Below are 26,137 nucleotides of genomic sequence, written 5' to 3'. Positions count from 1 at the left end.
GCTATTTTTTGAAGCAACATAACAGAGAATAGAAGCATATTCGTTTGAAAATAATGATACATATTCACAATATTAGTATAGTCAGTCTCCATTTCAGTAATACATACACTCTGAATCGGTCCTGCATTTATTTTCTGGCAATTAGAGAATTGGCTGGTTCTATTACGCTACGTCTATTTCGAAATTTTCAATATTTCCTTGTGACCATCCCTTAAACACGTCTAATGTCATTTGAATCATGACATTTAGTGGAAACAACTTCACGTTTGTTTTGTGTTTATTTATTTTATAAGCAAGTAATAAAATAATTAAATGTGAAATGATGTCTGATTTTCTAGCAGAGAATAATTCATGTGGTCAGTTCATTTTAAATTTAGTTTCTAGAGGTAATGCGATCGTAGCAGAATTACTTAGACTTAAAGATTACATTCCAAAAGTTTACAGGTAAGATTTTTGAACAATAACTTAAAAATATGCTATTTATTAATAAATTTCTAGGCTGGATACAAAACAAGATGCCCAAAAATACTGTGATATAATATTAGATTTCAGTTATTTTAAAATATCTGAAATTCACGAAGAAAGGATTGAAAATAATGAAGTTTGTTTCTTAATATACAAGAAATTTAATTACCTACTAAATCCCATTAATTTCAGGCTCTTAGAGACCTCGATGAAGTATTCCGTGATAACCATATAGAAATTATAAAGAGATTTTATTTGGTATTTGAAAGCATCCATGCTTATGTTACAGACTTGAATCATTTTGTTGAAGAACTCAATGAAGGAATATATATCCATCAAACATTGGAAAATGTTTTTACTGATATTGAAGGCAAACAAGTGATGGTACGTATATATTTTCTAGTATATTAAAAATACCATTCATTTAGCCATTTTGAAATCATCAAAAAAATTATTTGCAAATTTAGACTTTTAAACAGCGGACAGACCTAGAATAGGAATGAACAGGCCCAGAACTAAATACTTTAAAAGTTTAAGTAGTACACCAAGTATCTTTTAAGCAATTGTAAAATTTGTACGGTTCCAAATTTGGACAGGAATTATTACAAACAGGAGATTGTCCTCTTGTCTGATATCTAAGTAGCCATTAAAGCTCCAATTCCATAAGAACCAAGCTGGTCTAGGAAAACCTGGACAAGTTGAACAAGCTTGGTAAGAAGAATGAAGTTACCCTGCAATGGATTTCAGGACACATTGAAATGTAGGGAAATGAAATAGCCATTTTACTAAAGAATGGTAGATAAACCCTTCATAAGAACTAAAACCATTTGTGGAATTGGTTAAAGGACAATAGAGAATATACTAGAAAAGAAGTTAGATAGAGGAAAAACCAGTAACAGTAATAAACTACAAAAGTTGGGCAAGGCAAAGATACACCTGGAAAACTTTTACCAAAGAAGATCTATTTAATGTATCAACTTGTAAGAATAATCTACTAATATTAACAGAGGTCTTGTTGTGGTATTGCAGCCTCAATGGACACCTGAATACTCTTAGCTATATTCAGAGAGATTATGCGTATGAAATGGAAGATGAAGATCTTAGGCAGGTAGAGTCACCCCACATCTTGAACTATCTGCAAGAACTGGGATTAATAGAAGAAAGAAAGCAAGAAAAAATTGCAACATAGGTTATAAAATTTGAGATTATGCAGTTCACCTTCAGTCTCTGAAGATGATAACTTGGTTATGGAAACACGAGTCAGAGAGTATGGTAGTATAAACAGTGTATTCAGTATGAATATCACCAATGGTTCTAGAAATTCCAACTTAGAAATAATGAGGATAAAATTATTAATAAAATGAAATTGTTAGTATTTTTCTTGTTTTATTTTTCATTAAAACCTGAGGTTTTTGTTAATATTTACTGATTGTTAACTGTAAAAAATGCGCTATAGTCACTCGCGCCAAAAGTGCGACGATTTTTTCACTTATTTTTCATTAAACTTTTTTAGTGTGAAGCTCTATATCTCTACGGATTAATGTTGATAATAGTTGATGCATTTATAGATGGCACAGTAAGAGAACGTTTGTTAGTTTCTTATTATAGATACGCTCCACAAAGACAGGATACAAGAAGTTGTATAGATGAAGTTTGTAAGCTATTACGTGATACTGGATATTCCCTTACAAAAAAACCTCTCACATACCCAGAAGACTATTTCAAGTAAGATATATTTTCTCAAATATGTCAATGAAAATAATGTTGTTTTCTTTTAGCCGAATTAAAATAAATTCCACTTATGTAGATTATGTGATAGGTCGCTTAAGATCTGATGATATCTATGGGCAGGTGTCCGTTTATCCTCTTCCGAAACATAGAAGCACTGCACTGGCTAATCAAGCCTCCATGCTCTATATTTGTTTATTTTTTTCAACTGATATTCTACATTCCCAAACTGCAATTATGAGAGAAATAGTTGATAAATATTTTCCAGATAATTGGACTATCTCTTTATATATGGGGTTGGTTGTTAATTTAATCGAAACCTGGGATGCGTTTAAAGCTGCTAAATCAGCTCTAAATAATACTTTGGAAGTTGTAAATGTGAAGAGTTATGCTATTTCTCATGGTACAAATGTTCCAAATCTTTTAAAAACGACCGATTTGTTGTTAAAAGAAGGTAACATTACAGACGAGAATCTACTAAAAGATATAAACAATATAATAACGACGTTAAGGGACTGTAACGTGACGGTTCGTTGGTTGATGCTTCATACAGTCTTGAAACCAGGTCAAAATGATAAATTAAAAAAATCAAAGCAACTACGAGAATTGGTTGTAACAGAATCGAAATGCGATCCGGAATTGTTATTCAAATTGTTATTGAATACAGCACAATTAGAATTAGTTGTTAGGGAATTATATAAACAATTGATGACGAATAAGCAAGATCAGTGGAATGAACTTAAGATGGAAACTAATGCACGATTACTGGAACTTTCGGAAGTGTTTGGTGGAGTAAAACCTTTAACTAGGATACAGAAGAATGAAAATTTAAAAATTTGGTTTGTGGAAATTTCGAAACAAGTACAGTCTTTATCCCAGGTAACCTTTTTTCAATTTGCTAAGAATTTTTTTAACAATTTTCCATAGAGATTTCATTTATAAAGTTATTCAGTGCAATGGAAATATGGTCAATTACCTAAAACTTTGTGAACCCCCTCGTGGTTTATATACTAGAAATATCAATTAAATTATTTAAAATTAATACGTTGTTGAAATAGGACTTATTAAAAATATGAATTTGTTTTGAAAAATTTAGTTTCACAAAATTTTTGTATATGAAATATTGAAATAGGACTTATTAAAAAAAATTAGTTCAGAATTATCTGCAAAATCTTATAATAAATAATAAATGATAAAGATGGCAAAAGATCATTGATAAGAATGGAAGATATATAATCGATTAGAAACTATTCTTTGTTAAAAAAAAGTTACTACAAAACTAAAATTACTTTGTCGCTTTTTGTAATAATTTTTAATACCGTTAATCATATTTATTTAATTTCTTTTGTATGAAGGAGGAGAGTAGTTCTTCTAGAAAAATTGTACAATTGATCCAAGCTTTAGAAGAAGTACAAGAATTCCACCAATTGGACAGTAACATGCAAATTATACAATTCCTTACAGAAACTAGAAAATATTTGGATCAAATGTTGAGAACTATGAGTATAAAAGAAGATATTCTTATAAATTTACAAATTATTGGTGATATTAGTTACGCTTGGGAGCTTATCGATTATTATACAAAAATAATGCAGTTAGGTAAGTTAATAATAATATGATATATCATAAAATTATCAAGTTTGATTTTTAGGTATAAAAAAAGAACCTACATTAGTAATAAAATTACGAGCGGTTTTTCTTAAATTATCCTCGGCATTGGAAATACCTTTACTTCGAATAAATCAAGCCCACAGCGAAGATTTGATATCAGTTTCGCAATATTATAGTAAAGAACTCGAGATATACGTTAGGAAAGTTTTGCATATAATTCCAAGTATGATGTTCGAAAAATTAGCTAGAATCATCGAAATGCAAACAACAGTTTTAAAGGAATTACCTACGAGAGTCGATAAGGATAAAATCAAAGATTATACTCAGTTAGATGAGAGGTTCGAATTTGCTGAACTAACAAATTCAATATCAGTCTTCAGTCAAGGTAAATAATATTCTATAAAATTTGAATTTTGATATTTAATATTGATTTTTGTAATTTTTCTAAGGAAAGTTCTAGTTGATATGCAGATTCCAGAAAATATTTAACCTCGGCTTCAACGTTGAAGCTCTTCTCTGATAGGTTGGACTTAAAGATTTGTTTTAACTTGTTCCAAGTGCTTAGCAAACACATTGGCTTCATCTTTGTTGCTTTTTGCCTATTGATCGTCAGGAATGCGCATTGGAGGGTTTGTTAGCTACTGTCTATTCAGTTTTTTCTTTGACATAATCAATTGCTTCTGTTGCAGTTAAGTCCCTGAGGTAGTTCTGTATTTTATTTTTATTGAGTAGGGTTTTCAGTTCTAAAAATGCTTGATTCAACTTTGTTTTCCGTTTGTCCGTAAGTTTTTGTTTAATTATCCTCCATAGAATGTTGGTTGTGGTAATTTCACCTTTAATTTGTGATGAGCCATAAGTTGGTGTCTGGATTGATTCTATAAGATTTTCAACTATATTATCAATGTTTTCTTCAACTTTTAAAGTAACTGGAAGCTTCAACAAGCTGTACAAATGAACTTGAAAGTCATTCCAATTGGTATATTTGTTACCCAATTTTGCAGACATACCCCAATGCTGTAATTGAAGACTACGTATTTTCCTACAAAGTAATACCAGATCTGTAATGCATAGATTGATGCCTAACCAATAGCATAGTCTAGACTATTGGAAGATAATCGTGGGGCTAAAAGAGGGCAATAGTGTGGTAAAGGATAAGACTGCAGAATGAGGAAGTTACTGGCAAAAATCTACATAAAAGATTCAGTTTCAAAGCTGTAGATTTTATAAGAAGAAAAACGTTTGGGAAAGAGGTGAAAAACTACATGAAATATTTAGTTTCTAGCTGACAGACTCTATAAGAATGGTAGGACTGCAGAATGAGTGAAGTTACTGATAAAAAACTACATAAAAGATTCAGTTTCTAAGTTGACAGATTTTATAAGGGCAATAAGGCTATAGAATGAAGAATGCTAGTGGTAAAGAAGTACATGGTAAAGAAGTACATGAAAGATTCAGTCTCCAAACTGATTAGTTGGAAGATATAGTCCAGACTCTGAAGATAATAATAGATCTGAAAAAATATGCAGTTGACAATCTAAATTTGTAGAAACTGCTTTAATGCACTAGCTCAATTAAGTACCTCTAAATTTAATTTAGCATATGTGCATTTAAGTGCAACTTTTTCTTTTAGAAAGTTTATTTTTTAGTTTTATTTCCATTTTTATTTTAGGTATGAGAATGATGAAAAGCACTTTGGTTGGAGTTATATGTTTAGATCCGAAGCAGTTACTCGAAGACGGTATAAGAAAAGAACTAGTCCTACACATATCTAAAGCTCTACACAACCATCTAATATTCAGTCCAAAATCAAAATATGACGAACTCTCACAAAAATTAACAACGTTGGTTAGTATCATGGACGGTTTCAAAAGATCTTTTGAGTACATTCAAGTAAGATAAATCTCAAATATCTTCTCAAAGTTTTGATACTAGATTTGTTTTAGGATTACATAAACGTGAACGGTTTGAAAATTTGGCAAGAAGAAGTTACTAGAATAATTAATTATAACGTCGAACAAGAATGTAACGGTTTCTTGAGACGTAAAATTCATCCGTGGCAAAGTTTATATCAAAGCAGATATGTACCCATACCGATATATCCTCCTATAGATCAGAGTGTCAATTTTATTGGTAGATTAGCTAGAGAAGTCATAAGGTTATCCGATCCAAAGTAATTTAACATTTCATATATAAATTTGTTATTTTCTGTACATTTATTATCATCAATTTATATATAGACCAGATTAGAAACGGTATCTTGCATCCATATCACGTTCATTTAATGTCAATTAATGTCAACTTAATTACACTGACGCGCGTTTCGATAAACTAGTTATCATCTTCAGACACATAAGGATGACTTCCGAATATTATTTAAATAGTATAATTCATTTAAATAATCTTTCTAAAATGTTTGCCATTGAACTCATACGATTTGCTAATCTGATTGCGATTAAATTATATATTATACAGGGTAGTTCACTAAATAGTTGAAATTATATATTTTCTTTTAGGAATTCTGTTTATTTGGATACCACTGTTACATGGTACGACAGTAAGACCCGCAAGGACCTTATTAACAAACAAACTATAGCATCTATAGCGTCTGCTATAGAGATAACTGGTTTAGTAGGTTTGGATAGACTTTTCTCGTTCATGATAGTTAATGGATTACAAAAAGTTATAAGTAAGAATTTCTTAATTTTTTTCTTGTTTCCGGTAAATTTTCCGTTAACAAAAGTATCATGTTAAGTAAAATGATTTGACGAATTATTTATTGTAGGTTATTTAGAAAATAAAAACGTTCAAAACGTTTCTTGGATTAATATAATCCCTTCGATACAAAAAGAAATGGAGCGAAACGAAGAATTTTCAAATCCTCTGAAAGTTTATCAGACCTACATCAATCGTTGTACTAAAATATGGACTGAATTTTTGGAAAATATCCTTTTAGTTGGACAGTTGCAGTTATTGAGAAATTTAGTTGCTTTTTATTTGAACACTTCTTGTAAATTTAATGCGAAAACTTTGGAATCATCTCTTAGGGCTATAAATAAGTGAGTATTGTCATATTTTTTCAAGCAAACTTGTTTTTTACATAGATTTCAAAATTTTCGTTTTTTTTTGTTTCAAAATTTTTTAGGTTAGCAATTGAACAACAATTCTTATAGTTTTTAGCAATTAAAAATTTGAATATCTGACAGGAATGTCTGTAATTAGAATCCAGCTAGATAAAACAGTTCTAGACAAGATATAGTCCAAAACATCTCAAGTGATCAGCTTAATAAAAGTACGAACAGTCTCTATCAGAGCAGAGCGGTAACAGAGCGGAACAGGAAACAAAACCAGAAACGGCAACATAAACATAAACAGAAACTTTTTAACAGTTAAAAAACGTAGGAACACTCTTAATAGATTGGATGGGTTCAATAAAACAGGAACAATCCAATCAAAGCAGGACCGTTGTAGTTGAATACAAACAGTTAATAGGATAGTCCAATATGAGCAAGTATATACAAATAAAACAGTTCAAAGATGCAGAAAAAGACTGAATAATAAAAGGACAGTTCGAAAGAACAAGAATAATCCAAATAAAAGAGGAAAGGTTGATCAAACAAAAATGGAACAGTTCAAAAAAGCAAGAAAAGTACAAATATAGCAGAATAACTCAATAAAACGGGAACAGCCCAATCAAAGTAAAAAAAAACTAATAAGAAACAACATAGGAACAGAAACAGTTAAAAAAAGTAGCAGTTCAGAAACAGTACAGTGAAAGCAAGAACAATAGAGTTTAAAACACATCTATCAAAGTAAAAATATTCAATAAAAACAATAACAAAGAATAGATTACTCGACAAATTAAATAAAAGCAGTAGTCCTTTGTATGGTTCTTTGCGACAAGCAACAAGATCGATATAATCCATTTTTTTCTGATTAAATTTTTTTATTATTTAAAAATTTCTTCAACGCATTTTCGTATTTCCAATAAAATAAATTCAAATAATCATTTCTTCGTATATTATTTGTTGTCAGGAACTAATGCGAAATTTATTTTAGGGCTCTCCTTATTGATATGGAAACCGATAAGTATCAACCAAGTGAAAATTTATTAAAATCATTTTCAATCTACTTCGATTATGCTGGTTTAAATCAACCATTCAACAAAATATATACAACGTCAAATAACGACCGAAATCATGCGATAACCATTTTCGTATTTGTCATATGTCATTTACCGAAGCTGTTTTTACCACAAATTACAGGTAGGTGCTATCAAAAGCACACGATTTTTCTTACACAGTTTATCATAACCATTCAGAACAGGAAGGATCTCAGATACAGCTGTAACTGGCAAATGGAGCAAACTTTGTTTGTATTTCTTTTCTTTCATATTCAGTCAAAGGAAGGAAGAGATATTGTAAATGCCCAACAGTAATCGGTTATCATTTTTGTATCTCAGCGCCCTTGGCATCTTTTTCCATCTTCAATATCTTGATGAAATATTTTATCTTGCTTTTCACTTTTGTCACTAACATTTTCTAGGAAATTTCTTCAAATAGGAATGTAAAGAGGGAATGTTTATGTACAATAGTTCATATTTTTATTAATGGTTCTTAAGAAGGGTGCAAAATTGTTAATTTATCTGATGGTTCAAAGCTAATGAAAATAATAAAATTTCCCGTTACTAACTATCCTGGTAAGGATATTAGTGTAAATTTATGAAATTATTGTATTGACATCAGTCCTTAAGATTGGATACACCCTGTATATTTTTAAGGTTTTGGGAGACTTTTGATCGTTTGATTAGTAATAATTAAAGTGCTAATAACCAATTATTTTTTAGGAAACATGAGTAGAAAGAGTCAAGATCAAATTGATGGTATAAGTTTTTCAACCGGTGTGCATACGGTCTTAAAACAATTTCATACGAATGTAAATCGCGAATTTATAAAATACATAAGCAATTATATTTTGCAACTTACAAAATGCAATAGCAGGTAATTGTTATTATCATTATTCAACGCAATTTTGAATTTTCCAAAAAATCCAACTTCTAACTATAACAACCCAAAATTTGACAGTTAAAATATTCTCCTTTATACTGTGATGGTATCCCCTCAAAGAACCGTTGTGATGAGGTCCGGTAGCAGATGAGGACGAGGACGAGAGCCGTTGCAAAGGACGACTCATTTTTATAAAAAAAAAAAACGTTACAATATTTTTTCCTTTTTTCTTGTGTTTAAGTTATTTTCTATTATTATAGTATCTCATTCCCTTTCATTTCAAAAATGACTTTTTTTACCATAAATATTTTAATGAAATTTTTTTTAGTTCGAAAAATACAGAACTTCTAATGGAAGTCAACGTAGCCCTTAAATTCATGGAAATTTATACGAATTATTCCGAAGAAACGAGGATATATTACAGGGAATTTTTACCATCGGAAATACTTCACGTACAACAAACTTTGTGTCCTGGCTCGGTATACTGAAATCGTGTCATACTGTATACTCATATACAATTGATCTAGATAATATTTATTTCTATATATAAGGCGTCGTTAAAAAATATGGTGAATTATTCAATTAAAAACAAAATAAAAAATGTGAAACATAAAATTTTGAAAAATCCCAACTGTGAATATTTCTAAATCTGGTAGGTAAGGTGGATGTAGAGAGACATTGATTAAAAACTCTTTAGTCACAAGCGACTTACGGCGTGGAACCATGGAACAGAAACCCATTCGTCCGTTTTTAATATTATTTTTTCACAAATCGTTTTCAAAATTGTGTCCACTGTTTGTCGAACGAACAAGTTTGTCTCTTTTCTTTTTTTGTGCCTTACTCATTTCCAAAAGTATGAAGAAATTTTAATATTCTTCATCATTATTAACTTGAAACAAAACTAATGCGTCGTTTAAGGTCCTTGTTTCACGACGATATCACTGAGCCAGAACCGATTAAAACTTAAACATGGAGAGTTGAGACTACTAATAATTGCTGCTTTAAAAATTCATTTACTGTATTTTTTCATCACACCTCGTATATAATTGTATATATATTTTGTTATTTGATTATCAATATTATATTATTACCAATCGAAGTTTTATTAAATGTATGGGAAAACCATATAGTTGCATGAACTGCTTGTTCTTCTATTACCACAAGCAAAAGAAGATACTAGATGCAGATGACATGATAAAGATGAGAAAACTTTGAACTCCAACTTACGAATATACAATATCATAATGAATATGGAAATAAACAAACACAAGATTATATGATGGTAATAAGCCGTAAGAAGAATATACATAAGACGAAAGTAGAAGAATTAAATATAGAACATGTCACACAAGATGGAAGATTGGAACAAGACATGAATGAAAGAACCGGAGCAAGTGGAAGATTATTCAACTCAATTAAGACACAGTTTGTATCCAAAAAGGGCATATCAAAACAAATATGTAAAAAAGTATCCATGTTCATATTGACATTAGCATGATTCGCGCACAAAGCATGAATATGGACCTTCGTTGATACTGATAGAAATAATTATGGCAGGAGGTTAAATTGATAGAAATAGGACCAAAGGGTGGTCAGGGTGATGGAGGGTTGCTAAGTATCAACTCAAGATGTGACCCACGCCGGAAAAGCAAAAATGGAAATAGGTTAGGTTTTTCCAAGGTCAAGGTCATCGGAGGGGTGTAACCTGTATCAAAGAATTACCAAATTTTTTATACAAACTTTTCGCATTCTGGATAAAGTATAAAAATATCCAGACAGTTTTCTAGGACTACTCTTATTGTTATGTATATAAATAAACAAATCAGTTATATTTTCATATTTAATAAAAAACAATAACAAATATAATACTAATTAAAACCCATAAAATTAGTTTTTTTTTATCCCAGCAGAGATGTTCAATCGGTGATTTGAGTTAGTAGTGCCGTGCCTTTCAATATCCAATACGCTTGATTTTGTTTAGTCGGTAATAAGACAGCTATGACAAAATTGGTACTATGTCCTGTCGTCGAAAGGACTCCAGCACGAATTGAAGTCTTATACAAGGGGGCTACGTATCTGGGATCGTCAGGGGGCATTTTTCTGGTAGGTTTCAACCACATTAATGGTAAAGGAGGATTTATTTCACCTGAAAATTGGATAACGGTTAAGTGAATTATGAGATCGACTACACAGGCCTACAAAATTTTTTTTACATTTCGAGTATTGAATCAAAATATGGAAACAGATTTCCTCTATCAGCTCTCCTTTTTTCAGATTTATAAATAGAACTGAATCTCTTTTCGAGAGGAATAGTCCATTGATAAGTTACACAAAAATATGCTCTAACCTAGAATTTATCTGCAATTTTTGTTTTTTTATGCATAGAGTACGGTATGGGAAACTTAAAACCGAGTTTGTGGGGATGCTAACATTGGAGAAAATCCGCTATCTTGAAAAAAAGAGCGGAATCGTTTTTGCAAAATGATAAAACTACCAACCGTGCAAAAAATTGTTATATTGTTTTTTGTATGAAATTTAATTCTCTAAAAATTTGCTTTTCCGACTTTTTTTCGTAGAATTGAAAATAACAAAGCTATTAAGGAAAAACGACAAAATTTACAACTTTGCAACATATAACATATTTCTCCTTATCTCTACATAAGTCTGACGCCATCAATCATAATTTGATGCGGTTGAAACTTAAAAAGATGGAACGTGGCTAAATCTATTGTTAGGTAGCAATGAATATGTTGTAGATATTTTTGGAATAAGTTAACAGTATCTGGACAGAAGCTTCTACGAGGTTCCATACTAGCAATTAATTGATTATTGAGGACAGGCGAATAACGATCAAAGTAAGTGAAGTATTTGTTTTAAAGTGTTGGTAGTGTTGTAATTGGTGTGATAAAGTGGAAATTTAACTTAATTTTATCCATGAAACGTGATTTAAAATGGATTATTACAATAAATTACTTGAACATTATGGAGAATTGTAAAATAGAATCTTTTCTCATAATAAAAGCAACAAGACGTTACTAGCAACCTTTTTAAGCTGTATTCGAATCTAAAGTAGTCATTTTTTTTGCCTGAACCATAAAAAATCGTTGAAATTCAAATAACCTCTATAAAATGATCTAAAATCCAGTATTATTTATTTATTTTTTATTTTCTACCTACCGGGTTTAGCATCAACTAATTCCTCAGTTTTAAAATCCCATCTGCCTGCATCGATAAAAAGACCATGAATAATAACACCATCTATCGGATGTTCATATAATTTATATGCTGTATATACCTGAAATAAATATTAAAAATTTGTACAAAAAAGCTTAAAAAATTAATAACAACAAACGGTATCATGTTTTGGGCACATTTTGGAAACAAATTTTATAACGGATATAATACTATGAGATATTAAAAAATTCGTTTTTTATCGGTTTTGCTTATTCTTGGATAGTTCTTAACTTTTTGTGAAAATTGTCATGTATCAATGTATTTTACTGGAAAAGAAAGTAGACAATTGGTACAAGTAGTGTATAACAATTAGAAGAAAAACTCGACAAAAAAAAGTTTAGTTAGTTTTTGTGAAAATGTTTTGTTGAAACTGACACAAGCTGGATATGAATATTAGATGAAAATCTTATAAGGAAACTTCATGAAAAATTTCCAAATCAAGTAAATTTTTGCCAAAAAAGAAAGTACATATTCCATTGAAATTATTACTAGCAGAGTTTGGAAATGAAAAGAGAAACTTTTCAAGGAAATTCTCTGATGAAAGTTTAATATTTTTAGTCAATTTAGTAAAATTGAAATTGTTACATATATATGAATATAAACATCAGAAGCAAATCGAGTCAAGACAATTTTATGGGAAATTGCCAAGTTTATAGTGTATTTTTACTAGACAATAAAGTAGAATTTTTTTCAAAATTGATAGAAGCACAATATTAAAATGAAAACAAAACTTGTCAAGAAAACCTCCCATAGAAAGTGTAATATTTTTTTGTAAGAATTATCAAGTTTTGATTCAGTTTTTGGTATAAAAATTTCTTTAAAATTGATAGAAGCACAATATGAAAATAAAATCAAAACTTGTCAAGAAAACTTTTCATAGAAAATTTAATATTTTGTTGTGGAAATTATCAAGTTTTTGTCACAAAAGAAAGTAGACATTTAATTGAAACTGGTACAAGCAAAATATAAACATTACAAGGAAATCTTGTAGGGAAAACTTAATGGAAAATTGCCAAATTTCAAGTATACAAAAAATACTATCAAAATACCTCTTTTTCTTGGGCAACATGAACTCCATATATATCTTCTTGATCTAGAACGTTATTGTACAAATGAAAATCATATTTCAATTCATCGATGGGTAAATTATATTTCCTAGCAAATGTTTGTAATGTACCGGTGAGAAAACCTTGCGGAAAATAAAACCCAGATATCCAATAAGACGTAGGCGGTCCATAACGTACCCAAATCTGAAAATTAAATTACATCCACTTCACTTCATCAAATTATTATTCGAAAGAGTGATATTATTATACAAGGTGTCTGCATTTCCAATTTTTCTTGGTATACAAAATAATTCTTACACTAATAAAGTCCAGTCTCAGGATTAAATCCCTAATCCAACTTCCTAAACTCTTGAGGGAATTGTAGGCGTTTTTGCTCCACATTCCGGGTACCTAAAAATAATTTTAAAGAAAATTATAGAGTATTGAGGCGGTCACCGTTTCCGTAGAAAATCTATTTACCTGATTGTTCATGAAAGCAGTAAAAATTTCTTCTAAAGCGTCCGACATAACGACCAAACCTTTAATGGCTTTTTGTAATTGTTTCATCGAACTATGTATCAATCTTAATAATTTGTCGTATCTATCAATTTCTTGGGTTAGAACTGTCGTTAGCGAAGAAATTCTTCCTTTTTTATCTCTCTGAAAAGAGATATATGCAGCATATCGGAAACTAATGGTAATAGCCACCATAACAAAAAGACGAATAAAATAGAATTTGGAAAAACTATATAAAAAAAAACTAGACGGAAGAATACGAGGAGCAAGTAGTGGATCTCTTAATATGAAAAAGAATAATGGAAAATATCTACTGAAAGTAGAATTAATAAATAATGGGACCAACAAAAGAGGTGTTTAATGAAGAATGTACGTCACAGTACCCTTCAGTAGGTAGAAGAAGAACGCCAATGTCAAAATGGTTAAAAGATGTAGATGAGGATGAATAAAACATACCAAGTACAAATGATAGAACTGTATGGAAAATAATAATTAGTGATGAGGATTGTATATTAAATAACTAGTAAAAAGTACTGAAAGCAAAGTGTTAATCATTTTTAAAATTAATTGAAAATGTACCTTATACATGTGTACATTGACGTCATCTGTCGGTATTTTCGGTATAACTGAATTTAAAATTCCTTCTGCTAATTCGTACACGATATCGTCACTAGATCTACCTTCGGCACTTCCGCTTGCTCGCGGTTGGCAATCTACTATGGTGCGGATAACGGCATTCGTTTCTTTAATCTGTAAAAGAATTCAAAAATATATTTTGATGTCTAATAGAGTTGTAGGGGAATTGATGACGAAAGACAGTGTTAAAAATGGGTCAAAGAGGGACCAAAATCCTAAAAACCCCTAAAGAAAAAAAGAAAGCACTACCATGATATTAGAAGAAAATCTTGTCAAAGAAGTTTTGAAGAAAATCATTGAAATTGGTACAATCAGAGTATGAAAATAAGAAGAAAAACTTGTTAAAGAAATCTTTAATGGAAAGCTTAATATTTTTTTTGTCGAAATTACCAAAATTTTAATCAGAAAATCTTGTTATGGAAAATTGTCGATTTTTAAGTGAATTTTTACTAGAAATGAAAGTAGATCACCAATTCTTTGAAATTGGTTCAAGCGGAGTAAAAAACTTTTTAAAGGAAATTTATTATTTTCTTATGAAAATTAACAAGTTTTATGTCAGTATTTTTTGGTGTAAAAGAAACTAGACATTCCAATGAAATTGGTCAAATAGAATATGAATATCAGAAGAAAATCCCGTCAAGAAAACTTCATGGAAAATTGTCAAGCTTTTAGTGAAATTTTGTTAAAAAAGAAAGTAAGTAGTTCATTGAAATTACTATTACAAGCTGAGTATAAAAATGAGAAGAAAAACTTCAAAAGAAAGTTAAATACTTTTGATGAAAATTTCAATGAGACATTCCATTGAAATTGGTACAAACAGAATATAAACATATAAATAAAATTGTCAAGGAAACTTCATAGGACATTGTGTAGTTTTAAATGAATTAGGTATATCTAGAAAATATAGTAGATATTTCTTTGGAATTAATACAAGCAGAGTATGAAAATGAGAAGAAAAAATTGTCAAGAAAATTAATTATTTTTTTATGAAAATCACCAAATTATTGGTCAGTTTTTGATCTAGAAGAAATGAGACATTCCGTTGAAATTGTTACAATCAGAATATCATCAAATTATTGGTTAGTTTTTGCTGTAAAAGAAAGAATATATTTCATTTTAAATTGGTACAAGCAGAGTATGAAAATGAGAAAAACAAACTTAAAAAGAAAATCTTTAACAGAAAGTTGGTTATTTTTAGTGGTAAATTACTCAATTTTCAGTCAGTTTTTACTGTAAAAGAAAGCAGACATTTCATTGAAATTGGTATAAACAGAATATCAACATAAGAAGTAAAAAGTTTTCGATGAATTTTAGGTTGAAAAGATAGTAGATATTTCTTTGAAAATGAGAAGAAAAACTTGTCAAATAAACTTTTTAGAGAAAATTAATTATTTTTTTATGGAAATCACCAAATTATTGGTCAGTTTTTGCTGTAAAAAAAAGGAGACATTCCATTGAAATTGGTATATGAGACAATATTGTCAAGGACACTTCATGGAAAACCGTCAAGAAAAGTGAACCGCCCCCAAACTTCATAAAGAATAGTGAAATACAGGGTGTTAGTTTGAAAACGTACCTTCTTCTATATTTGAGTTTCTATAGAAAAGTAAAAAAAATTAGAAAGCCAAATCACACTTATTTTTAATGGGGAATTGAGTGGTACATAATTTTAAAGAACTTTATGTTTGGTACTTAAGGAAAATTTAATCAAAACGGTAGATATATTTCACATTTTTTCAATAGAAATAATTTTACTCCTTAGTACGTACCTGATAAGCGATATTCGCATTCTCATGCATACCAAAAATCTCTGGCTCTTCTATTATTGGTAATTTATCAACAAATATACGGTAATCTTCAATATTCTTATATACAGGACAATAATAAGTGCCAGAAGAAGAATAAACGTAATCGTTCCTCAGAATTTGCGGAGAGAAAAATATTTTCAAAATGGTTTTCAGACATCGCAGATCCCAATAATCGGTTACTCTTCCACCGTAGGTAATTTCACCTAAAGAAGAAGTTATTTTTTTAACATCTTTGAGTTGGCAACACTGTTTTTGTTCGAAAACAGCTGATAGTGTTTTTGTGTGTTAAATACTGTAATAAATTAACACAGTGAAGAAATTAAAAAGAAAAAACAACACTAAATTATTGATACAAATGAGGAAAAATTCCATTTCCTTTCAAAAAAAGGTGTATCAAACGTTCTAATTAACTTGACTCTTGTCTTGAACATTCTAATATGCAAAAAAGTTCCTCGAACATTCTAATATGCAAAAAGTGTCTCGAACATTGTAATATGCAGAAAAGTGTCTGTAATATTATATTATGCAGAAAAGTGTCTTGAACATTTTATTATGCAAAAAAACCTGAACATGCTGTTATGCCAAAAGTGTCTTGAATATTCTAATATTCAAAAAAGTTCCTCGAACATTCTAATATGCAAAAAATTGTCTCGAACATTGTAATATGCAGAAAAGTGTCTGTAATATTATATTATGCAGAAAAGTGCCTTGAACATTTTATTATGCAAAAAAACCTGAACATGCTGTTATGCCAAAAGTGTCTTGAATATTCTAATATTCAAAAAAGTTCCTCGAACATTCTAATATGCAAAAAAGTGTCTCGAACATTGTAATATGCAGAAAAGTTCCTCGAACATTCTAATATGCAAAAAAGTGTCTCGAACATTATAATATACAAAAAGTGTCCTGAACATTCTATTATGCGAAGTGTCCTGAACGTTTTAATATGTAAAAAAGTGTCTCGAATATTTTAATATGCAAAAAAATATCTCCAACTTTTTAATATGCAATAAAGTGCCCTGAACATTTTAATATGCAAAAAAAGTGTCTTGAATATTTTATTATGCAAAAAAGTGTCCTGAACATTCTATTATGCAAAGTGTCTTGAACATTTTAATATGCAAAAAAGTTCCTCGAACATTCTAATATGCAAAAAAGTGTCTTGAACATTTCATTATGCAAAAAAGTGTCCTGAACATTTTAATATGCAAAAAAGTGCATCGAACATTCTATTATGCAAAGAAGAGGCTGAAACATTGTATTATGCAAAAGTGTCCTGAACATTCTGTTATGCAAAAAGTGTCTTGCATATTCTAATATGCAAAAAAGTGTCCTGAACATTCTAATATTCAAATAAAGTGCTCGAATATTGTAATTTACAAAATTTCTAATAATCAATATTTAACCTACTGACTGACGTACACATATTGATTGTCTACTTTTTCATACGCAGGATAACACTATGAATGACAGGAACCAAAGGATCCACCTACTTCAGAGATATTGCAATATCGAGATACCCAACTCGGGGGAGTTGGATTAAAATTAGATCAACCTGCCTTCAAATAGTGAACTCCATTGCACGGATAGATCCAAAAAAAGTCGAGTTGGAAAGAACGGGAATATAAAAATATAAAAAGGGGGTAGAAGATACGCTTTTGTGAAGATACCCAGTTTATTGCTATAAGGATAACAATCGAATTAGCGTACAGACACTGCACAGACAACACAGCGGTACTAATGGAGCATAATCTTAGAATCAAAACCGAGTCTTGAGTTTTACAAAGTTGTCAATGATCTGACGTCAGATCCGTGGATATAGGAGACGATTTGATCAAACTTGGAACCACTCAATCGCTTTGGGAATTCATTCAATTCATAAATAAAACGAACCAGATTGGACAGAGGAAATACTACAGATCAATAGAAGAATGGTAATTGTCAAGGAGGAAACTTCCAAGATTTGATTTTGCTTCAAAGACGGTGAGGATCTTATTACCAGGTAATTAGGTAATTTATTTTTACCTGTGAGATACTCCAACGCATCCCAGGGTATGAATCCCTCAGCACAAAACATCTTTAAAGTATTGAATGCAAAATCTCTGTCGCTGTCGTTGAATTCATAAATTATATTCCATCCCAAAGGACCGAATTTCTTCCTTTCTTGAACTACTGCATGGAACGTACACAAGCCGAACAGCATCGCCTTCCATTTGTGTTCCAACGCTAAAAAAATCTTGATGTAGCTCGAAAGCGTCGTTGCCAGATGTTTCTATCTACTATTAATTTAGGAATTTTTGGAAAATACCGAAAACTTACGATGATCTTCAAAGAATGCTTTATCCATTTCCGAAAAGGATCTTTTGATATTGGCCCTTAGACCTTTCGGCGGTTCGTTTGTAACTTTAACCGAATTCTGTAACACCGACACCGGAAACGTTTTAGACGGCATCGAACTCATATACAATCTAAATTGTTTATGGACCTTATTGGAATCTCTAGCTATGGTCAGGACAATTTTTTCCATCGATAACATCCACGATGTCGCTAAATGACAATTCTGAAAGGAAATTCGTCAAAAAGTAAAACAGTGAATTCGTATTGGAAAAATGAAGGTATTTACTTGTAAAAACACCCAATCTCCTGTTTCGACAGCATCTTGGATTAGTCTTTCGGCAACTGGACCTTGTCCTTGACCCAAAGAAATCGATTTGATTCTGTTACCGTATTCCATTTCGGCGGCGAATCTTTGGAAAGCGCCGAACGGATCAGAACCGGTGCTGAGAATGAAAATGAGGGGTACGGAGTTACTGGTATCTTGATATCTGTAACAATTTTTTGACAAATCAGCCAAACTAGTTTCCAGATCAACTTGAGAGCTCAATGCTTAGCAACAGAACGAATCGCTACAAAAAAGATGAATTTCCTCGCCAAATGGCATTAATACTCCATCACCTGCTCCATATGTGTAGCATTTGATGAAATTTGCGACAAAAATTAACCTTCTCAATTAGTATATAGTATTAAAACGATGTTGCCGGACTTTGAAAGTAGCTAGGAGTTTAGGGAAACAACGTGTCACTAATAAAATTGATTTAATAGAAATATTTTGTGTTTTATTGAAACTTTTGTTAATAGATACAATGAATATATTTGAAGTATGAATAAATAATGCTTAAAATATAATGAAATTCGATTTTTTCATGTGTAAATCTCAAATAAATAATTGACACGACTTTGCTCTAATTTCCAATAAAAATTTCATTAAATGCGGTTCTGTTTAAATTGAAATCAAGTCATAAATATGCGATTAGTGAAAATTTGGATAAATCAAAAGGTTATTAGGTTATGTTTACAACAATTTTTCAAACTACCAATGCAGTTAATTATAAGAAAAAATATCTGAAATATATTCAATTTCTGTTTCTAGCTCAACTGAAATTTTTGGTAATCTATACTCACAAAACTGGTAAGGAAACTTGAGGACTTTCTATAAACACTTTTCCCAGTTTAGTTTTCACGTATTCCGTTATAGCGAAAATAAGTTTTTCTTCTGCTAATGATTTTATGAGCATCAATTTGTCGAAATCATCAAGACGATCATTCCAATTGATTTGGCTCGGTTTTGAATTACTTATTAATTGGATGTCCTATATAGAAAGAAAATCCTTAAAAATAATACTTCACATTCGAAATAATTTAGTGGGACAATAGAAATGTGATAATTAAAACTTACCAATCGATAATCTCCTATTTGAACTGTGATGATTTTCAAAAGTTCATTTTGTAAACCCTCAAAATGTTTGTAAGTGTATGACAAATAATTAGCCGCTGTCCATATAGTATCAGTTATTATTGGATAATCCGGTTTTTTCGGTAACGTAGCTAAAAAATGAACGTCCAATCAAAAACAAACTCCCCGACATTCCTTTTACCCCTTTCGTTTCATTTTCACAATGAAAATATATTTCCTAATCAAAAATATCACTTTGTAATTATTGTTATCATCATATTAATTCTAAATAATATTTTTATATCAAAAGAAATAACTTTGTATCACATATATCACAAAAATAAATAAATTAAAGGGAAACCACCGATGGACTTCAAAGTTTTATCTAAAAGGATTTTTGGCGTCTCGCAAGGGAAGTGCGTAAAACATTTTTTTAATCATTTTCTTTATAGTGTGGAACCCACGAAAAATATATATTTGCATCCGTAGAATCTTCTACACTATAAGCTTTATATATTTGTTTTTAAATCGTCATGATTTTAGGTCTCTTCTGTTGAAAAATGATTTTTTTTGATAATTTTCGAAAGATAGTTAAAAATTTTGACGCTACGACTATTTTGATAAAGACTGAAAGTGTCGGAACGTCAAAATTTTTAACCATCTTTCGAAAATTATATAAAAAAACTAATTTTAAAACAGAAGAGACATATATAAAAGGTCTATCACCCGCACAGTGGTTCGAAGAGTGTGTCAGAGTTACGAGCAGACTGGATTCTCACAGTTCAATTGCAACGACAGCCCCGTGAGGTGCGAAGAGTGACTATTAGTCAGTGGACAGTAAAGACGAAGACCTGAGCCCTAAAACAGATGCGATTGGTCCAAAACTCACTCCAGCTTATCGGTAAAAACACCTGCGTTTCGCACAGGATCATATGAATTGGACGTTGAAACAATGGGGATCTGTTCTATTCCCAGATGAGACCAGAATATGCCTCCTTGGTACAGATTAAAGAAGGAGAGTGTACCGAAGACCCAAGAGAACAGTTTGCTGATTGTTGCTTTGAAAATCGGAGAGCTTATGGAGGCGGTTTCTGCATGATCCGAGGTGCAATTTCTATAAGAGCACGAAAGGACCGTGTCCACGGAAGAAGAGGTTTAACGCATCGACTACATTGGAGACGAATTTACCTTTATGAAAGACAATGCAAAGCCGTACACTGCCAGAATCGTGCAAGATTACATTGCAGAAGTCGGTTTTCAGTTCATGGAGTTGCCAGCTTACAGACCCGACCTAAATCCGATAGAACATTTATGGGATGAGCTAAAAAGGAAGAGTTCGAGCTAGACTTCTCACCAGAAACTCGATTTCAGAGCTTATTGATGCAGTAGAAGAAGAATGGCTTAACATATCTAAAGAAATAACAACTAACTTGATTAGATCTACGCCTAATCGTATGAGAGATGTTATTGGGGCAAGAGGCCATACTCATTATTAAGTAATACACTGTTTACATCACCACTACACCAACACGCACAACTACACTGTCTGACGCGCGTTTCGACGACCAAGTTATCGTCTTCAGAGACTGAAGAACAGTTTACTTTCAGTTTCTGAAGACAATAACTTGGTTATCGAAACGCGCGTCAGACAGTGTAGTTGTGAGTGTTGGTGTAAACAGTGTGTTCAGTATGAATATCCCCAACGGTTCCAGAAATTAAGTGTCAAGTTCTAAATTGTCAATAATCTTATTTAAGTTTCACTAGAAGATGGTGAAACTCAAAGAACAAGTACAGAAAATGTTCATGTGGATGTACCCAAGAAGTGCAGACAGATTTATCATTAAAAGACATATCTGATGCTTCAACTGAGTTAGCTCATATAAGAACACCGAACCTTTAGGAAATGATTAGAAGAAAACTAAATATTATACAAGTTCAAATAACTGCGCAGTTTTTGAAATTGTTGTAGGTTTATTCTCACAGATATTGCCAACATTAATTAACAAATAACCTTTGAATTTGAATCACCAGGATATAGGATACAGATCTGGTTGTTAGGTTAGGTTAGGAAAAATTTGTTCCCATTCCCTTTCCTTGCGAGTTGCCAAAAATTATTTCGAGTACAAGTGTGCGCGGTAAAAATTTGAAGCGCCAATCGGTGGTGTTCCGTTTCGGGGCAAATGAAATATTTTGATGTTATTTTACTTTTAGTTCCTACAGGTCCTCTCAACAAGAAATTCCACTGAGCATCCGATACTATTCCATTTTGTTGCAGTACAGCAACGCATAACATGAAACTGTAAACAAGTTTATGTCTTTCGAATAGACCTCGAGATATGATAGTGTACACTGCTTTTGTTATTTCTCTCAATAGAATCGCCAATCTCTGTTCCAATATTTCATTTTTTTCACTTACTTCTATCACATTATTGAATACCTAGAATAGAACACGAATCAACTAAGCTCCGATCAAGTTTTTCATTTCGAAGTAATTTTTTGATAACCTAATTGGCTGGGCGAGCTCTAGATGTTCATAAATGTCAAACTTGTTGAGAAACTGTGATAACTGACACAATAATCGCGCTTTGACGTCGAGGTTAAGCGGTGCACAGAATGAACGCGAACGCGAACATGACGCTGGTTCGCTAGTAAACATAACCTTAAAAGTGCAGTATATAAAGAAATTTCAACAGTGATCAAAGTTTTTGATATATTTTTACTTTACTGTATGAAATGTATAGGGAAATATAAATATAAAGCGTCATTTGACACGGAGTCGGTGGGTCAGACCCCTCAATTTGAATAGAAGTTTGTACAGTTACTTAAATAGATTCATACGAATTAAAACATAGAAGAATGAATCGGGGTTTATATGATCAACTTTTGGACCTAAACCATTAGATCAGGAAGAAATATACATTCCTATCACCCAGATAAGACGATATTCAAGGTTTCGGCAACTACAAAATACCTTAGAAAAGTGAGGTTATGTTTTTGACGTTCAGTGACGATCAGTGCGTAGAAAGTAGGTTAACTTTGTTACGTATATGACACTTCACAGTGCCATGTACTAGCTTGAATGTTCTATGGTCGTCTGGAAAGTGACAGTTGGGAAGCGGGAGCCTTAGATAGTTAGGTTAGAACATATAGCAGATCGAAGTAAAACGTGTTCTCAAACTAATCGTGTTTTATTTAAATAATAATATCAAAGCTAACCTGAAACAAACTTCGACATCAAGAGCGCGTACAATCGCGAGCATTGTGTACGTTATCACATTTTTTCAACAAATTGAACTATACTTAACATTTATGAAGGTTTAGAGAGCAGAAACCTTGAAAAATGACTTATCTGAGTGAAAGGCTGATAGAATTTATACGTGCTTATGAGTATTTATATAACAAACAGTCGAAAAGATCCAAGAAAACTGAAATTTGACAGAATATAGGGAATTATTTTCCCATGACCAAACTTGTGATTAACTTCCTGATCTAACCGACAATCAGGTTTGATTATTGAATGTTCCGTTGAGTATCTGCTCAATAATAAAATATTTCTATTCAAATTGAGGGGTTTCATTCACTAACGCCGTGTAAAAAGACGCTTTGTATATGTTTCATTTCATAAATAATGCAAAATCGTTGATAACTGTTCAAATTTCTTTAAATACATGCACTTTTAAGGTTATGTTTACTAGCGAATCAGCGTCATGTTCGCGTTCATTCTTTGCAAAGCTTTCGAAGAACAGGTCGAGTATACACGACTTCAGAGAAAATACAGAACAAGTAACTGTTCTGGTACAAAGATGGGATTAGGATGGAGCAGAAAAGGTTGTCGAAGAAGAAGTATTGATGTATCAACCGCAGAATAGAAGAAGACTCTCAAGGACCTGGAAGGAAGTGATTGAACAGACCATGAAAGACAGAGTTATCCAGAAAAATGAGTGGATAGCTTCGCTTCTGACTAGAAGTATTATAAAAATACTGATAATTAAAGATAGATGAAAATAATTAAAAATTGTGATATGTAATCGAATTTATATCAGATTCTGTTAACACGATCATTTTTATTAAACGTGACTTCATCTTCAAATAGAAAATAGTCCAAAAAAGTCTTTCTGTTTATTAACTTTTTGTAAAGTCCACCTACCAAATGCTATTTTTTTTTCAAAATCAACTTTCGCAGTACCTCAGCTCCTGTTCGCTGCCAGCAAAACATTGATTCCATTTCCTCCTGTCACAGAAGTTTTCCATCGTTTATATTTTTCATAATTAACTAACAATTACTGTAAATGTGGTAAGGGTGCATTTTTTTGTCAAGGATTCTTTGCACACCGTAGTATTTTAGCTCCTGTTCGCTGCCAGGAAAACATTGATCCATTTCCTTTTGTCACAGAATTTTTCCATCGTTCATATCAACGAAATTAATGATTTTCCAGAATTTTTGCTATTCGAAAGCTTAGGCCAAATCAGATCTCCATTCTTGAATTTCACTTACATTATACAGGGTATTGAACTTGTTACGATTTTTATGGAAAATTGGTTATAACTTTTTTAAATACCAAGCAGAACATATAAAATTGTGGATAATTTTGTAATGTGAAGACTAATAAAGGCTATAGTTCCTCAAAGTTTCAAATTGATATCTCAAATGATGAAGGAGACACTGAACTTCATGATTATAATCGAAAATACTTACTTGGTTAAAGTATTTCAAAGAATATTGGTACATAGGATCTATGTCAGCTAAATCAGCAACAACAAAATACAATACCGATCCTCTAATCGCAACTATGCGATATTTTTCCCTAGCTACAGATATTTTTTCTTCGGTAGCTTCGGTTTCAATTAATCGAGCTTCTATAATGGCAGATGTTTCCTAATACCAAAAAATATATAAAACCTCGATACACATTTTTGATATAAATATTTATTATTAATACCTTACTCTCGTTTAGAGTTTCTATTAGTTCTTCGTCATCTAAAATGTTACCCTCGGAATGATATAATAAATAGAGGATCTTATCTTCTATGCTTTTCAATTGAGCTTTATCGGAATTTATTCTGATAATCAATTCGGTTCTTTGGTGTTCCAAGTCTGGTCGTTCCAATCTAACGACATCTCTACAAAATAATTGGCAAAATACAGAACAAACGACTAGAAAACAATCGATAGTTTTCATTCTATCTGTATAAAATTATTGAAATTGTTAATTATATATAGATACTGTGGTATTTACATATCTTGGAAGTGAATCCTTTCCACTCTTTCCTATTTTTTCCTTTCGTTTTCCAGTCCTGGATTCTTCTCTCTCTTACGTCTTCCATCACCTCTTTGTACCATTTTTTTGTTGCTCTAAAATCTGGTATTCTCTTTATGTGACCTCTATTCTTTTGGATTTTGGTGTTTTGCTTAGTTCTGCTTCTCCAACTAAATTTCGTGCTTTTCTCCCTACTTTTCACTGTCCAGTATCCTCTTGAGTATTTTTTATTTCTCGTATATCTAACGTCTCTTTTTCTGCTTTGTTAAGAATCGGCGTTTCCCCTCCGTTGCATACTGTTGGGATTTCTTTAGATTTTTTCGGAACTTGTTATCGAATTCAGTGTTCCCGATTGTTTACTTCCGTTTCTCATCCCTGCTTCTAGATTTCCTCCCTCGTCACCGTCGTCTTTGATAATCACCTCGAGATATATAACTTTGAACTTGTTCTAAGCTTATTTTTTTTTTGTAAAAAGCAAGCACAACCCCTATTACACTCTAGTAGTTCGAGTGGTGCCTGTCCTGTGGATATTGATCTTGGTTGTAGACGTGCCTTGATGGCTGATTCTACAGGTTTCCACTTCTCCAAAGAAAGGCGTTCTTGGCGTCTTCAGGCGAACTGTCTGTCGAGTAGGTCTTGCAAATACTGCTTTAGCTGATATTATATTTGACAGCTCGGCGAAACATCTGTCATGGTAGTATCTAAGGGTAAAACAGAGTCTGGTCGACGACTTTTCTCTCTAAGCTCAAGTGTTGTTAAAATTTTTAATTTTAGGTTATACTTGACAATATTTCCAAAAATCCTAGATGTTCAAAAGTTGGAATACCATCTATCATGCGATGTTGATAATATAAAGTTGTATAAACAAGTAATTGCTAATTTCATAATCGAAAATTCTAATTTATAATATCGATGATTGTACTTACGCCAATAACTGATCTTCCAAGCCTGACAATGTTACTGTGAAGTTAACAATTGTGACTTGGATACAAATTTCCGGTAGGTAATGAGGATTCGCTAATTTTGTGGTAATATAAAATCTGAAATTATCGCTATATTCTACATCGCTTTCTCCTAAACGAATCAAAGTTCTGCCTCC

General features: G+C 31.5%; 2 protein-coding genes across 3 annotated transcripts in view; one reads left to right on the top strand and one right to left on the bottom strand.

Moving 5' to 3' along the window:
* Positions 1 to 233: 233 nt before the first annotated feature.
* On the top strand, positions 234 to 10,694 carry LOC130895162 (WASH complex subunit 5). Its single transcript, XM_057802335.1, has 14 exons — positions 234 to 444; positions 499 to 601; positions 658 to 849; positions 1,979 to 2,190; positions 2,244 to 3,072; positions 3,549 to 3,792; positions 3,845 to 4,189; positions 5,474 to 5,694; positions 5,748 to 5,974; positions 6,318 to 6,490; positions 6,587 to 6,860; positions 7,861 to 8,066; positions 8,648 to 8,801; positions 9,136 to 10,694. Exons 1-14 carry the CDS (start codon positions 320 to 322, stop codon positions 9,293 to 9,295), a joined length of 3,465 nt encoding a protein of 1,154 aa, XP_057658318.1. The 5' UTR covers positions 234 to 319; the 3' UTR covers positions 9,296 to 10,694.
* Positions 10,634 to 26,137, bottom strand: part of LOC130895161 (dynein axonemal heavy chain 6) — a 75,119-nt gene continuing 59,615 nt past the window's right edge. The window contains exons 46-61 of one of the 2 annotated variants that reach the window (XM_057802334.1): positions 25,965 to 26,133; positions 24,721 to 24,901; positions 24,477 to 24,656; positions 21,986 to 22,217; positions 19,784 to 19,932; positions 19,510 to 19,697; positions 18,671 to 18,872; positions 18,367 to 18,607; positions 18,073 to 18,273; positions 16,009 to 16,250; positions 14,183 to 14,353; positions 13,568 to 13,747; positions 13,406 to 13,498; positions 13,091 to 13,291; positions 11,985 to 12,102; positions 10,634 to 10,953 (exon numbers count right to left, since the gene is read on the bottom strand). In XM_057802334.1, the coding sequence (XP_057658317.1) occupies positions 10,724 to 10,953; positions 11,985 to 12,102; positions 13,091 to 13,291; positions 13,406 to 13,498; positions 13,568 to 13,747; positions 14,183 to 14,353; positions 16,009 to 16,250; positions 18,073 to 18,273; positions 18,367 to 18,607; positions 18,671 to 18,872; positions 19,510 to 19,697; positions 19,784 to 19,932; positions 21,986 to 22,217; positions 24,477 to 24,656; positions 24,721 to 24,901; positions 25,965 to 26,133 (2,978 nt within the window). In that variant the 3' untranslated portion in view covers positions 10,634 to 10,723. Of the gene's footprint in view, positions 10,954 to 11,984; positions 12,103 to 13,090; positions 13,292 to 13,405; positions 13,499 to 13,567; positions 13,748 to 14,182; positions 14,354 to 16,008; positions 16,251 to 18,072; positions 18,274 to 18,366; positions 18,608 to 18,670; positions 18,873 to 19,509; positions 19,698 to 19,783; positions 19,933 to 21,985; positions 22,218 to 24,476; positions 24,657 to 24,720; positions 24,902 to 25,964 lie in introns of both variants that reach the window. The other variant, XM_057802333.1, reaches the window with a different exon arrangement.

The sequence above is a fragment of the Diorhabda carinulata genome, chromosome 6 (assembly GCF_026250575.1).
Source record: "Diorhabda carinulata isolate Delta chromosome 6, icDioCari1.1, whole genome shotgun sequence".
In the NCBI taxonomy this organism is placed as follows: domain Eukaryota; kingdom Metazoa; phylum Arthropoda; class Insecta; order Coleoptera; family Chrysomelidae; genus Diorhabda; species Diorhabda carinulata.
The sequence above is the reverse complement of the archived record's forward strand: the minus strand, read 5'-3'. Positions and strand labels throughout refer to the sequence as shown.